Source organism: Tamandua tetradactyla, chromosome 14 (genome assembly GCF_023851605.1).
Source record: "Tamandua tetradactyla isolate mTamTet1 chromosome 14, mTamTet1.pri, whole genome shotgun sequence".
Taxonomy (NCBI): domain Eukaryota; kingdom Metazoa; phylum Chordata; class Mammalia; order Pilosa; family Myrmecophagidae; genus Tamandua; species Tamandua tetradactyla.
The window spans coordinates 32,061,848-32,077,392 of NC_135340.1; the positions used below are offsets into that span (position 1 = coordinate 32,061,848).

At 45.9% G+C, this 15,545-nt stretch overlaps 1 protein-coding gene across 11 annotated transcripts in view; it reads left to right on the top strand.

Annotated features, from left to right (window-relative positions):
- Nucleotides 1-15,545, top strand: part of SLC7A7 (solute carrier family 7 member 7) — a 57,935-nt gene that overhangs the window by 1,526 nt on the left and 40,864 nt on the right. For 4 of the 11 annotated variants that reach the window (XM_077127214.1, XM_077127215.1, XM_077127216.1 and 1 more), the window contains exons 2-3: nucleotides 1,291-1,423; nucleotides 11,980-12,525. In XM_077127214.1, the coding sequence (XP_076983329.1) occupies nucleotides 1,399-1,423; nucleotides 11,980-12,525 (571 nt within the window). In that variant the 5' untranslated portion in view covers nucleotides 1,291-1,398. Of the gene's footprint in view, nucleotides 1-1,290; nucleotides 1,424-2,566; nucleotides 2,589-7,690; nucleotides 7,848-10,738; nucleotides 10,885-11,161; nucleotides 11,184-11,979; nucleotides 12,526-15,545 lie in introns of those variants that run through there. The other 7 variants (XM_077127213.1, XM_077127224.1, XM_077127222.1 and 4 more) reach the window with 6 other exon arrangements.

The window sequence follows — 15,545 nt, forward strand, 5'->3', positions numbered from 1 at the left end:
AGAAAAATAACCAAAGTGTGATTGTTCAAGATTGACAGGAAAGAAGAGAGGCTGGCACTAACACTAACACTGTACAAAGGAGTCAGACTAGCCTATACTAGCTCACACACTGGGGACACAACACTGAACTTGCAAAATCATAGAAAAGGGTACATGTATTAAAATGAGCAAATAACTTGAACAATATGAGCTCCACAGGCAGAAATGAACACGTGATCATTTAGTAGTTGTAGGAGTCAGAGCTGGTGGATTTTGGAGACAGGATGGGAAGTCTGATTAGAGTTGGGAAATCTGAGACGGGAAAGGCTTTGGAAGGAAGACAAATGCAGCCTTTGACGTGGTTAGAGTGATGTGGCAGGGGGACAATCCATGGGTTGTAAATAGTAGGAAGTATGGGTTGGGATTTTGAGAGAGAGCAAGCTGACATCATCAGTCTTCTAGGGCGGAGGTGGGGGGTGCTCAGGGAACACTATGTGGGGAGGGGTCAGGCACCTGGACAGCGCTCCTCGATGATTTCATCAGTGTTACAAATCACAGGAAAGCAGCTTCATTATCTCAGATTAGATTTCTTTAAACCTTTGAACTTCGTCTGGCTAGGGCTGGAGTTAAGAGCAATGTGAGGCATCGAGAGTCTCAGCTTTGTGTGTCTCTCGGATCCTGGCAGTCTGGGAAACAGAAGAGGGCCTTTTTTTCTAGTGTTTCTTCTGGCCACAAAACAATTCTTTTTAAACTTGTTTTCTTCTCAAGGGCATTATGTCCTGTATTTGACTTTAACATTTCTTTATACACTTTTTTTTTAAATAAGATGCTCATTCAAATATTCTTCTGATCTAGTAGGTCTGTATAGAATTGCTTTTGTACAAATGCTTGGCTCTGGGAAATTAGGTGCTTTTTAATGGTTGTAATGAATAACAATGACAGAGAACATTAGTGAAGCTGACACTGGATATTTGACTCCATCTCATTTTCCAACCATTTCCCTTTTCTGCGTGCTTGTGACCAAATTCTAAGGTTGAGCAAGTTGTGGAGAGGAGGGTGGACTGCTTGGAAAATATCTTCTTTAACATTCTTTGTCATCCTCTTCAGGACATAAACCACCCACCCACGAACACACACTGCTGTGCATAGTATTTCTTTATTACCTACATAATTTATTGTAGTAGACTCCTTTTCTTTTCCCAGGGCTATCAAATCTCTGCTCAATCATTACTCCGCTAAATTCTGCATTGAATGACCTAGCTTCAAGATGGGTACATTATGACCTTAAGACTCTTCTTTCTTGCCTGGCAGCTGTGAAGTCCCTCAAGCTGTGTGTGCCTTTCCACCAGTCTGGTTTTGGAGGTGGTGACTAAAGACCTTTTGTGCATCTCTGCAGAGCCCCAGTCTGGGCTTTAAAAAATGCCAAAGCTGAACTGTCCTAAAGGTATGAAAAGGTGGTTGTATTATTTACAAGTCATCTTTTAAAGCCTTAGAAATATAGTGAAGCATTTCCAGATCCCTCTTCTTGAACTGGGCCAGCAACTCCCTCGTTCGTCTTGTCCATGCTAAAGCTCCCCAGATGAAACTCGTTTAGGCAACTCCAGCCCCCAGCCTCCTCGGCCGGGCCAGCTTTGGTTGAGTGCTGCCGCCTGGCGGTGGCTCTACCGCTCACCACCTCCTTCCCGGCCTGGCGGACACCACTTTCTTTAAAGATTGGGGATTTCGAAGCTGATGCAAAAGCTCTCCTCACGGGGCGGGGAATTTGGAACGCCCTCCCTGGAGACCCCTCCCCGGGCGGCCTGCCCCGACTCCTCCCAGTGTGGCTGCGGCCTCCCGGGTCCCTTCCTAGTTTCAGCCGAGCATCTCGGGGCGTTGCCAGGGTTTGGGGCACCGGATGTTCCCCGTCGGGCCTCCAGCTAAGGCTGGATGGTGAGGGAGGGAAGAGGAAGCAGAGCGTTCCTGGGGCTGACGGCGCGTCTCTAGGAATCTCCTCCTTGGTTTTCGAGTCCCGCCGCAGCGCTGCTGTGCGGAGCCCCCAGGGGCAGAGCCGCGGGGTCGCGGGGCCTCCGGGACCTCAGACCTTTGCACCCTTCGCCAACACCCAGCACAACCCCCCTCTTCTAGTGCTTTCTGGGGCCCAGGGAGGGGAAGGGACGCCGGCTGGGGTTGGGTCCTTGTTCCCCAACGCACAGCCTGGCGCGACCCGACAGCCAGACCTCGACAGTAAGCCCCCCCGAGCTCTTCCGGGGGGCTGGGGTCGAGGTCTGGGAAGGCGAGGTCCTGGGGCCGGAGACACGGAAGCGAAGGCCAGGAGATAAAGGGCGATATGGAAAGGCCTGGGGCGACGTAAAGGGGCCGGGCCCCCGGAAAGAGAGGGTGGGTGGAGGGAGTGTGGGAAGAAAAGGTGCAAAGGTGAGCGCGGTGAGCGCGGCCAGCCGGCTGGGCGGGGGCGGGCCTGGGGCGGGGGTGGGGGGGTGGGGGGACGGGGATTGGCAACCGACGCAGGACCGGCCCAAGGTGAGCGCGAGGGAGGGCAGGAGAGGAAGCGCGCTGGGACAGGGAAGGCGAAGGCTCCTGGAAGAGTCCGTGCTTCGGAGTTTGCCTTTCAGGTCTTGCTTCTTGAATCTACCTGCTTTGCGTGAACCTGAGCGCTTGCCTCCCCTCCTTTGACCTTGTGAAAGACAAAGGAGTTCCTGTGTCCTTTCACCCTTTGGGTGGTCGGTGGGCGTACTTCACCTCTACTTTCATTGTGCCCAGCCCAGTCATCGCCTGGGCCTGGGTGTGGACGGAGCAGCATAGGGCTCCCGGGACCCGGGAAGGAGCGTTAAGTGAGGGGCTTTCCACCGCTCGGACCCGGGAAGGAGCGTTAAGTGAGGGGCTTTCCACCGCTCCCACCCTGGTTGATGACGCAATACTGAAGATGAGAGATTTATGCTATTGTCTACTTTTTAAATAGTTTAATATGCCTACCAAGAAATTGTCTGCTTCGGAAAATTGCACATGATGATTCAAACCATTCTGAGTTCCCAGTAAAACGGTTAAAATCTCCTCCCTCCCTTCAATGCATTACACCCAGTAGAATACTCCTTGCTTAGGAGTTAGAGCAGCTGAACTGGGGGCCCTGGAAGGCAGGTTCAGGAACGTTCTGGGAAGCCCATTCAGCTGGGAGATCAGTCTAGGAAGAACAAGATTCTTCATTCATTCATTTACAATGAGTGGATCAAGCCAATCTTTCTTTCTTTTTTTTTTTTTAATTTTTAGTAATAAAACCGATCAACATTCAACATGAACATTCTTAACATATGACCATTCCATAATTGATGTGCAATCAGTGGCTCACAATATCATCACATAGTTGTATATTCATCACCATGATCATTTCTCAGAACATTTACATCACTCCAGAAAAAGAAATAAAAAGAAAAAAGGAAAAACTCATACATACTATGCCCCTTACCCCTCCCTCTCACTGATCACTAGTATTTCCCTCTACCCAATTTAACATTTGTTCCCCCTAGTATTTATATATTTGTAATCCATATTTTTTACTCATCCGTTTATACCTAGACAAAAGGAGCATCAGAGCAAGGTTTTCATGATCACACAGTCACTTTGCGAAAGCTGTATCATTATACAATCATCTTAAAGAAACGTGGCTACTGGAACACAGCTCTACAGTTTCAGGCACTTACCTCCAGCCTCTAATACACCTTAAACTAAAAAGGGATGTTCTAGTTTGCTAGCTGCCGGAATGCAATGTACCAGAAATGGAATGGCTTTTAAAAAGGGGAATTTAATAAGTTGCTAATGTACAGTTCTAAGGCTGAGAAAATGTCCCAATTAAGCAAGTCTATAGAAATGTCCAATCTAAGGTATCTGGGTGTTCTAGTTTGCTAGCTGCCAGAATGCAATGTAACAGAAACAGAATGGCTTTTAAAAAGGGGAATTTAATAAGTTGCTAGTTTATATTTCTAAGGCCGAGAAAATGTCCTAGTTAAAACAAGTCTGTAGAAATGTCCAATCAAAGGCATCCAGGGAAAGATTCCTTGGTTTAAGAAGGCCGATGAAGTTCAGGGTTTCTCTCTCAAGTGAGAAGACACATGGTGAACACAGTCAGGGTTGCTCTCTCAGCTGGAAGGGCACATGGTGAGCATGGTGTCATCTGCTAGCTTTCTCTCCCGGCTTCTTGTTTCATGACGCTCCCTGGGAGGCGTTTTCGTTTTTCATCTCCGAATCGCTGGCTTGTGAACTCTCTGCTTCATGGTGCTGCAGCATTCTATGCTCTCTCTGAATCTCTTTCATTCTCCAGAATGTTTCCTCTTTTATAGAACTCCAGAAATTTATCAAGACCCAACCAAATGGGTGGAGACACATCTCCCCTAATCCAGTTTAACAACCACTCTTGATTGGGAGACATCTCCAGGGAGATGACCTAATTACAGATGCAAACATACAGTATTTAATAGAGATTAGTCTGCCATTTTACGAATGGGATTTTGATTAAAACATGGCTTTTCTAGGGGAAAACATACATCCTTTCAAACCAGCACACTGGGGAAAGATACCTTGATTCAAGAAGGTCAATGAAATTCAGGGTTTCTCTCTCATATGGAAAGGCACATAGCGAACACGATCAGAGTTTCTCTTTCAGCTGAAAGAGCACACGGCAAACATGGCGCCATCTACTAGTTTCCTCACCAGGTCCCTGGGAAGTGTTTTCCTTCATCTCCAAAGTCACTGGCTGGTGGACTGTCTGCTTCATGGTGCTGTGGCGTTCTCTGCACTCTCAGAATCTCATGGCTTTTTCTCTTGAAGTTTTCTAGCTTTTTCCAAAGTGTTCCTTCTTTTAAAAGATTCCAGTAAAACCAATCAAGACTCACCTAGAATGGGTGGAGACAGGTCTCCACCTAATCAATTTTTAATGGCCACACTGATTGAGTCATATCTCAATGGAGAATTTCCAACATTCAGTATTGAATAGGAATTAGAAGAAATGGCTGCCTTTATAAAATGGGGTTAGGATTAAAATATGACTTTTCTAGGGTACATAAATCCTTTCAAATCAGCACAGAGGGTTATCTATATAATGTGTAAGAATAACCTCCAGGATAACCTCTGTATACTATTTGAAATCTCTCAGCCACTGACACTTTATTTTGTCTCATTTCTTTCTTCCTCCTTTCAGTTGAGAAGGTTTTCTCAATCCCTTGATGCTGAGTCCCAGCTCATTCTAGGATTTCTGTCCCATGTTGCTAGGGAGGTTTACACCCTTGGGAGTCATGTCCCATGTAGAGAGGGGGAGGGCAGTGAGTTTGCTTGCTGTGTTAAGCCAATATTTCTTTTTTTTTTTTTAATTAATTTTTAATTTTTAAAAAAAAATGACAAGAAAGAAACACAAACATTTGTAACATATGATCATTCCGTTCTACATATATAATCAGTAAATCACAATATCATCAAATAGTTGCATATTCGTCATCATGATCATTTCTTAGAAGAGTTGCATCAATTCAGAAAAAGAAATAAAAAGACAACAAAAAAAGAAATAAAACAAAAACAGAAAAAAAAAATTATACATACCATACCCCTTACCCCTCCCTTTCATTGATCACTAGCATTTCAAACTAAATTATTTTAACATTTGTTCCCCCTATTATTTATTCTTATTCCATATGTTCTACTCATCTGTTGACAATGTAGATAAAAGGAGCATCAGACACAAGATTTTCACAATCACATAGTTGTATTGTGAAAGCTATATCATTATACAATCATCTTCAGGAAACATGGCTACTGGAACACAGCTCTACATTTTCAGGCAGTTCCCTCCAGCCTCTCCACTACATCTTGAATAACAAGGTGATATCTACCTAATGCATAAAAATAACCTCCAGGATAACCTCTCCACTCTTTTGTAATCTCTCAGCCATTGATACTTTGTCTCATTTCACTCTCCCCCCTTTTGGTGGAGAAGGTTTTCTCAATCCCTTGATGCTGAGTCTCAGCTCATTCTAGGGGTTTTCTCAATCCCTTGATGCTGAGTCTAGGATTTCTGTCCCACGTTGCCAGGAAGGTCCACACCTCTGGGAGTCATGTAGACAGGGGGAGGGTGGTGAGTTTGCTTGTTGTGTTGGCTGGAGAGAGAGGCCACATCTGAGCAACAAAAGGGGCTCTCTTGGGGGAAGCCAATATTTCTTGACCGTCCACATGCGCGGGGCCCTGGGGATACAATGATGATATAGTATAATGCTTATACTCCAGCGGGGAGTCAGACAACAAACAAATAAGTAAAGTGCAGGTGATACTAAGTGCCCAGGAGGAAAAGTGAAACATGGTGAAGGGATAGAGATTGATAGAAGGAAGGAGTTGCTTTTTCAGAGAGGCCTCTCTGGAAGGGTGGTGTTTGAGTACAGTCCTGAACTGAGTAAGGGAATAAACAGTATTATGGGCAAGAATGTTCTAAGGATAGGGAAGAGCAGTTGCAAAAGCTGTGAGGTGGGCGCGTGCTTGACGTGGTGGCAACAGCAAGGAGGCCAGTGTGGTTGGTGCAGAGTGAGGGGGAAGCAGGGGCCAGTGCCAACAGCGGCTGCTTTAGGTCTGTCTTCGTAGGGGTCCCTTACTTACAACTTGAACCTGAAATCAGAATAGGATAAAGATATAAGCCTGCTGGACAGCAGCCTGGGTCTAAAGAGACTAAATATCATTGGAATAATTCAGACATTTAGTGTCAGTGAACTCTGATTTCTCTCTTTGACTCTTGGTGAGATTCAGATTGGCTCCTGCCCGCGGACATACACAGAATCCTTGATGACTCCTTGCCTGGACTACCTGTCTCTGGTGTAATTTTGCAGCAGGCAGGTGCTAGTTGCAGGGTATAGTCCAGAAGTCACAGCTGGAATTCTGAAAATGCAAAAATGCATCGCGAAAAGCCACTCCCTGAGGATAAGAGATATATGCTACTGTCTATATTTTAAGTAGTTTAATACGCTTACCAAGAAGTTTTCTACTTCTGAAAATTGCGTATGATTTATTCATGTATTAACACCTAATTGTGAATATGAAGAAAGAGATTTAAAGGCTTTATTCTGAGAAAAGCAGTTTTTTCCCACCCCACCTCCGCTAAGTAAACATTGAGCAAATATTTAAATAATCCTGGTTTGAAGGGTGCCAACTCAGCCTTCTAGGGTGCCCACTGCTTGCTAATGGCTGTAGTTGGCTCTTTACCTCGTGTAGCCTATAAACCCTAAGTAGTTGGGAATTTGAGCTGTGAGTGGACTTGCTTGATATTCAGGTGTGTGTTTGGCTTTCCTTGGCATCCATTTATCAAGGAGGCAGAAATGGCTCTGAAACTTGGGATGGGACTGCAAAATTCCATGGCCCTATCCTTGGGATAATATGCCTTCTGCAGGTCTAAGGACAGTGCTGAGTGGGAGATGAGTAGGAACTGGAATGCAAGGAAGAGGGAAGTTGTTGGAACCATCAGGACTAAGTGCTCAGTAGACATAGGTGAACAAGGAAGTACTGGGGCTGAAGGAAAGAAGAGGAGGAGCTGAGATTCCAGAGTGGAGAAGGTGCCTGGAGGCGGGCCGGCTAGAGGTCCTCTGGGTCTGACCAGGCAGTCCCGGCTCCAGCCCGTCCCCTGGCCCCTCCCCGCTGCCGGCCGGAGTCACACATGTGTTTTCCTGTTTTCCATTTCGGTCCCCGTCACCCTCTGCCTTTTCTGTTCCTCAGAGTCAACAGCTGCTGCAGCTCGAGCCATACCCCAGTTCCCCTTCCTAGCGCTCACCCCTTCCCTCCCACCCCCCACCCCCCACCCAGCGTGCTGGTAGCCCCTCCTCTCTACACCTGCCCAAAGGTCCCCGGGACAGGTAAGAGGTGGGACAGGAGGGACAAGGGGCGAAGAGGGGAAGTGCTGGAGGAGAAGGATGGAGTAAGAGTCCTAAAAACTGGGTGAAGGGCGTCCTAAGAGCCTCCCTGCCCCAGCCTCCTTAGGTAGAGCACCTCTGCCCAGAGACCTCAATCCAAAATTATGGAAACCCTAGCCACAGGAGTAAATCATTTCTCTCCTGTTTCACTTTTTTCAAAAGAGAGATCTTAGCCACAGTGGAATATAGAAAAACAAAGTGGAGAACTGGGGAGGGAGGAGCTTTGCTTCTAGCTTGGGGTGATGGGGAAATCTAGCCAGACAGAGCATGTCTATTTTCTGTTTCTGTTGTTAGGGAGGCAGCTTAGACTAGTTGGAGCCTGGAGCCAGGGAGGCAGGACATGGGGTCTCTCGGGGAGAAACCGTGTTCTCATGGTATAGCTCCCTTGGTAGGCTGAGAAGCTGACCCTGAACTGCATGTTGGTTCCTGGAAAGAAGTGTTTTGTTTTGGTATTGCCATTTGCAGGTGGGCTCAGGGTGAGGGGTTCCATTGGCTATTCTGCCAGGCACTGTGTGTTGCGGGGGCCCTACAGCTTGAGTTCCCTGAACCCCTGAATCTGAAACTTCTCCCTTGGCTGTAGGATTAGTTGTTCTGCAATCTCTGCTAGGACGTCAGAGGGGACTGCCTTTCAGACAGGGGAAGAAGGCATGGATGCTGAGTACCAGGAATGCTTTACCTCAACGGGTTGCAAGGTTCCTGTAAAGTCTTGTGTGGGACAGCCCCTTCAGGAAAGCCCCGGGGGTTGTGCTGGTACAGGCTGCTTGAGTGGTGGAAGCGTTACTCCAAGATCCAGGGTCCCAGGAAGGAATGTGAGCTGCCAAAGACGGCGCTTTCCTGCCCACCATGCTGAGCAGTGGTCGAGACAGGAGTGGGCATCCTCTCAGTGAGTGACAGCGTCCCCTGTCCAGTTCACGTGGGCGGGTTGAAGAAGAGGGTAGGAAGGATTCCACTTCCAGCGCTGCCTGGTAAGACCACTAGAGTATGCTGTTTGCTGCCTGTGGGTTCCATACCCCACTGGGTTTCTTTCCAGATACCACCACTCAGGAACTAAACCTTGCACATGTGTCTCCCTGTATTCCCTCATGGTTTTCCCTTCCTTTGCTCCTTCTTGGTTCCTTTTTTTTACATCATATTAGGACACATGCCCATCCCTTGGTGCCAGTGAAATTGGTCTGAAAAGGGCAGGCGTGATATGTGCTATGTGTTTTTGTTTGCTTTAAAAGTGGGTACCCTGGCAATAGCAGCACTGCCCAGAGGACTTGTAATCGCCTCTCATCCCTGCAAAGGGGAGGAGCAGCCTGAGAGAACAAGCTTTGTGGGAGCCTTTAACCTAGACTATATAACTCAAGGACCTGCAGAGGCCACAGGCATTCTTTTAATCAAATCACACCTTCCTCCAGGTAATTCATTAGGGAGCCACCTGAAGTGCTTTCTTGTCTAAAAGGAATTGTAAGAGACTAGGGCAGGTGGAGGGGGTCAGAAGTTTCCTGAGACAATTCAGTCCAATGGTTAAGAGGGTGACCTGCCTCCCTCTCAAGTTTGGAAGCCTGGCAAGTGGCTGAGGACCTGTCCAGAGACTGCGGGAGGATTAAATTAAATAACGCACCTAAATGTTTAGCTGTGTATCTGGCTCTGGGAAATGTTAAAAAAATGTTAGCTTTTATTATTATAGGAGCATTTTGGGTGAACTGGGAGAAAAGGGCATTCTCTTTGGATGACGTTCAGACATTTGGAGGCTGTGTCATGGAAGAAACATAATCCCTAGGAAGGCTAATGTTAGGGTCCTTTCTAGGTTAAAAAAACAAACAAACAAACAAAGAAAAAGGTTTAAGGGGCTAGAATGGAAGGAAGTGGAGTAGAGGTAAGAATCCCCGGAATTTTTAGGTCTCTATTCTCTGGTTGTAGGATAACCAAACAGGATTAGAAAGACAGACAGACATTTGGATTTCTGAATGGGTAAGGTGTATTTTTGTAGGTCAAGGAGACCTGGAATATCAGACTTAAAATAGACTGTAACAATAGAATAAATGATGTGGTTTCTAAAAAATACTTAACTTCCTCTGCTTGTTTTGGGCCTGTCCTGGATCGATCAGTAAAATCATATTTCCTCCATATTTATAGGAAATTGGAGCAAACTTGTATTTAGGAAGGTGTTTATAGGTGTTTATGCTTACCCCAAAGATCTTGGTGTATTTTATTAAGGATGAAAAGGTGTGGGGTGGGGGTGGGCAGGCAATCAGTGGTTTGAGTCTCATTCCTTGGACATGTTTCCTTTGAAGCAACCTGAGGTTCAGTCTTATGATAAAGGCCCAAGCTTCGGGTCAGCCACTCCTTGCCCTGCATGGGGAAGTATAGGGAGTTCTCCTCCCAGATGCCCAATCACGGGATGTAGGGTCCTCTCTTACACTTCCTCTAATCTCAGCATGTGAATAAGCTTTTGAGTCACACTGTGCAACCTTCCTGCCTTTCTTAACTGAGGCAAGAGAGAAGTGGGCTAGGGTGGGGCATGGAGGACAAAGAGAGGGCTGTATATTCCTTCTCAAACACAGCCTGCGCAGTCTGGGGACAGCTTCCTCAGTGCTGCAGAAATGGCACCCAGCTATGTGCTCTTTCTTCTGGGTCCCCAGCCCCAGAGTAGAGCTGACAAAGGAGATTCCTGAGGGAGGGACTTCTTATCTCAGAAAATGCTGAGCCAAGAGCTCCTAGCCACCCCTTTTGCAGATGTGAAGGGCCAGTGAACCTTGGAACCAGATGGTTGCTCAATTCTCCCCTCCCCTTCCCTCATCCCCTCCTTCACACACTCCCTTACCCCCGCCCCCCGCCCTTCTGGATTTAAATCCATAAGCATTTGCCTGGCCTTCCCTTGAACTGCTGCCTGAGAAGCAAGCGGTCTGACCACAGTTTCTTCAGGGGCCAGAGGGTGCGTCTCCTGGACTGTTGTCGGCTGCTCTGAGATCCTGCTTATACCCAGGACGAGGGAGTGAGTGTGCCTGCTGCCCTCTCCTCTCACCTCACTCATCTTGCTCACCCTAGCTCTTTGCTGTTCTGCAAGTATCCAATCACTTCCCTTCTGAGTGCCCCTTGCCCCAATATCTCTCCACTTGCTTGAGTAGCCTCTCCTGTCTTCTCCTCAGCTCTCTTCTGCTCTGGGTTTCTTCCTGCATCTGTTGCCCTGTTTTCAACTGACTCTTTGCCTTGGCTTTGGTTGACATCCCTCCAACAGTAGCTCCTGGTTGGGTAGCAGTCATCAGCTGCCTCCAATCATCTCTAGGTTTGGCTGTACGTTTGGATTACCCTTCTCTCATTTAGGCTTTTTTGGATGATGCAACTATGCCATTGTGTGGGGTTTGATGTCAGGAGGCCTGGAATTCCGGAGACTGGGAGAGATACCTGGGAAAGGAAAAGCAGGGAGAAGAGAATAGTTTATCTTCTAGGGTGGGATAGGAGGGCGTAGGGGCTTTGCTACGACTAAAGACCCCAGCTGAGGTTTGTCAAGGGGTGCTCCCTGAGCAGGGAGAAGATTGTGGGTTCCTGCAAGAGATCCTTTAGGTTTTCTAGAGTTACAGTCCTTGGAGAAAAGAGCAGTGTTTTAAGGAGACCCCTCAGGTTAGCTGCTTGCAAAGTTGGTTCCTAATGTTGCATCTCAATGCAAGTAGCAGATGAGACTGAACTTGGAGGGAAGACAGACTTTTTGGGGTAAGGCTGAAAACTCAGACTAAAACCTATGATTACTCCTTTGAGCTGCCAAACTGTCCCCGTTCCTGCCTTGTTCTGTATCACAGTGGGTTTAAGATAGAACCAGGATTTAGTTTTCTATGTTGTAAATCAGGTAGGTGATCCCATCCCAATGGTGACCGACAGATCCTCTCTCTCTCTGGGATATGGATGCCTTCCCTTAACAATTCAAGCTGAGGTTGCTTTGTTGAGCCAGCTGGAGGAGATGGGAGATGGGAGCAAGAGCGAGGTCTCTGAAATGGTGGGTGGGGTGGGTGGCCCCTCCTGGTCCTTATGTGTGTGGGGGGGCTTCTATATAATTGCTAATTGCTCAATCATATTGTCATCTTTTTCTCCATAGGGGGCAATGCCAGGAAGCCGGTGAAGGCTTTTCTCCTCTTCTCCGCCATGGGTGACAGTGTGAAGTACGAAGCGGCCCCCCAGCGTGATGAGGCTGCCTCTGCGTTGGCTGACGGAGCCAGCCCGGGGTCCGAGCAGGTTCAGCTGAAGAAGGAGATCTCGCTGCTTAACGGCGTGTGCCTGATTGTGGGAAACATGATCGGTTCCGGCATCTTTGTCTCCCCCAAAGGCGTTCTCATGTACAGTGCCTCCTTTGGCCTCTCCCTGGTCGTCTGGGCCGTCGGGGGCCTCTTCTCTGTCTTCGGGGCACTTTGTTATGCGGAACTGGGCACCACCATTAAGAAATCTGGGGCCAGCTACGCCTATATCCTTGAGGCCTTCGGGGGACTCCTTGCCTTCATCCGACTCTGGACCTCTCTCCTCATCATCGAGCCCACCAGCCAAGCCGTCATTGCCATCACCTTTGCCAACTACATGGTGCAGCCCCTGTTCCCGAGCTGCCTCGCCCCCTATGCTGCCGGCCGCCTGCTGGCTGCTGCCTGCATCTGTAAGTGGGGTGGGGTGGGAGGCGGCAGGGTGCCCTGGCACAGGTGGCCATGTGAGCCCAGTCGGGGGGGAAGGAGATGGAAAGGAACACCTCTGACAAGGCTTTTTTTTTTGGTTTGTTAAATTAATATATGCCTTATGTGAAATGTCAAATAGTACCAAAGTGCAAGAAAAGGAAACAACGCACTCTTCTCCCATCCTCCCACAATAGGCACCTGTTAGCTGTTTGCTTGCCCCTCCTGACGTGTATTCTGTGCTCATCTGATAGATGTAGTTTTGATTTGCCTTTACAAAGTGGGATCATATTATGTATATAATTCTATAGTTTGCTTTTGTTTCCAGCATTTAGCGGTAATTCTTTTCTACGTGCAATTTTTTTTTAATGCTTCATGTTATTCTATGTTAATTAATTTTAAGAAGTACTATATATAGGTTATTTAACCAGTCTTTGGTTCACGACCATTTCAGCTGGTTTCAGTTTTTCAATCTTACAGATAATGTTTCAGTGAATATCCCCGCTGCACTTGTATGAGTATTTCTGTGGGCTGGATTCTTAAAACTATAATTTTTTTTTTATTAATTAAAAAAAAAGATTAACAACATTTAGAAATCATTCCATTCTACATATGCAATCAGTAATTCTTAATATCATCACATAGATGTATGATCATCATTTCTTAGTTCATTTGTATCGATTTAAAACTGTAATTTTAATCCCTTTTGACTCTTTCACCATCTCAAATATTATTTACATCTGTGCATTCTGCAAATCCATATTGGAGGTGCTGAGAGGATGACCTACTATGAGCCGGTGCTTCAGGTGTCTCTGTCCTCGAGAAATGCCTTCCAGCCTTGGAGGGTCAGGGACCTTAGAGACTCTTCCACTCTTGTCTCCCCCCCCCCAACTATGAAGAATCTCAGAAATTCTGCCAGGTGAAGGGCCAACTACATGGTAGCAACAGAAATGGGGTGCAGGAATTTGCACCAGGACCGTTTGCTCATTGGAGCACTCTGTCCTTGGCTGTCTGATGAGTCTTATGTCCTTTTCTCCTTCCATTTGTCCATCAGCCTGTTTTACACCTTAACTTCTTTTCAGCCTCACTGTTTTTACTACTGTGCAGAGTGCTGGCTGTCCTCTTGTGATTCGTGTGTCAACGTGTATGGCTCGCATTTGTCTCTGTGTGGATGGGCATGTTTGTCATACATGGCAACAGTCAGGGATGGGTGGAAGGCAAATGTGTTGCAAGTAGGGTTTTTTCCCTTGAGGTCTTAAATGTGGTCTATAGTTTCACTTGCACCGATAACCTGTAGATTGCCTTGTGGGCAAAACAAGTTTTAGGATCTGTTGGTCTGGAGCCTCCTCAAAGGTAGGTTTGCATATCCACATTGTGTGTAGAGTAAGGATTGTTCCACCTAGGTAAATTTTTCCAAATGGCTGTGTCCCTTTAAGCACTAGAATTGTATTATTATTATTATTTTTAAATTTCTATTAATAAAACCAATCAACATACAAACATGAACATTCTTAACATATGAACATTCCATAGTTGATGTGCAATCAGTGGCTCACAATATCATCACATAGTTGTATGTTCACCACCATGATCATTTCGCAGAACATTTACATCACCCCAGAAAAAGAAATAAAGAGAAAAAAGAAAAAAACTCATACATACCATACCCCTCCCTCTCACTGACCACTAGTATTTCCCTCTACCCAATTTAATTTAACATTTATTCCCACTATTATTTATTTTTAAGCCATACTTTTTACTCATCTGTCCATACCATAGATAAAAGGAGCATCAGAACAAGGTTTTCACAATCACACAGTCACACTGCGAAAGCTCTATCATTACACAATCATCTTCAAGAAACATGGCTACTGGAACACAACTCTACATTTTCAGGCAGTTCCCTCTAGCCTCTCTAATACACCATAAACTAAAAAGGGGCTATCTATATAATGCATAAGAATAACCTCTAGTATGACCTCTTGACTCTGAAATCTCTCAGTCACTGATGTTTTATTTTGTCTTATTTTTCTCTTCCTCCTTTTGGTTGAAAAGGTTTTCTCAATCCCTTGATGCTGAGTCCCCAGCTTATTCTAGGATTTCTGTCCCACTTTGCCAGGAAGGTTTACACTCCTGGGAGTCATGTCCCACGTAGAGAGGGAGAGGGCAGTGAGTTTGCTTGCCCTGTTGGCCGAGAGAGAAAGAGACCACATCTGAGCAACATAAGAGGTTCTCTGGGGGTAACTCTTAGGCCTAATTTTTTTTTTTAAAGGAATTTTTTTTTAATCATCATATATTAACTTGACATTCATAAGTGAAAAGTTCCATGAATTAAATGCATGTCATAATAGAGCTCTTCAGAGAAACAGAATGAACAGTGTGAGGCCTAATTTTAAGTAGGTTAGCCTGTCTTTTGCAGGAGAAACACTCCTTTCTAATTTGGTGTTTCTAATTTGAAAATAGAGACATACTTAAATTCTGGTATACCCACATACATATTTGCTTACGGGCATACCCTTGTGAGAATGCATGTAAAGTAGCCACAGTTATGAATTAGTCCGCAGGGCCCCCCTGTGAAGTAAAGCATAGGCACAGATTTTTGTGCATGGATTCATGTATTTGAGACAATTCTGGTAAAGTAAAAAGTGCACCCAGACATGTGTTTGAGATGGTGGTGAAGGTGTGGTGACTGTTTACTTAAAGGTATTGTGAGAATGAAATGAGATTCAGTGAAAATCATCAATCATGATGCGAGTGTAATGTTTTGATGATTATGATTAAAATTTTATGTCTTTTGACTCCTTACAGGCTTTTTCCTCTTCCTGCTTCTTGGCTTTTTCTTGAGTGGTTATGCTAGATAAATGAGATATTACTGCATAGGTAGTGTCTGGACTTTGTTCTATCTTTAATAAGTTAAGAGAGAGATAGAGATCCAGGAGAAGGTTCAGAAGGGCAATCAGGATTGTGAAAATTTAGACATATGCTTCATGGATTCATTCCTTCAGTC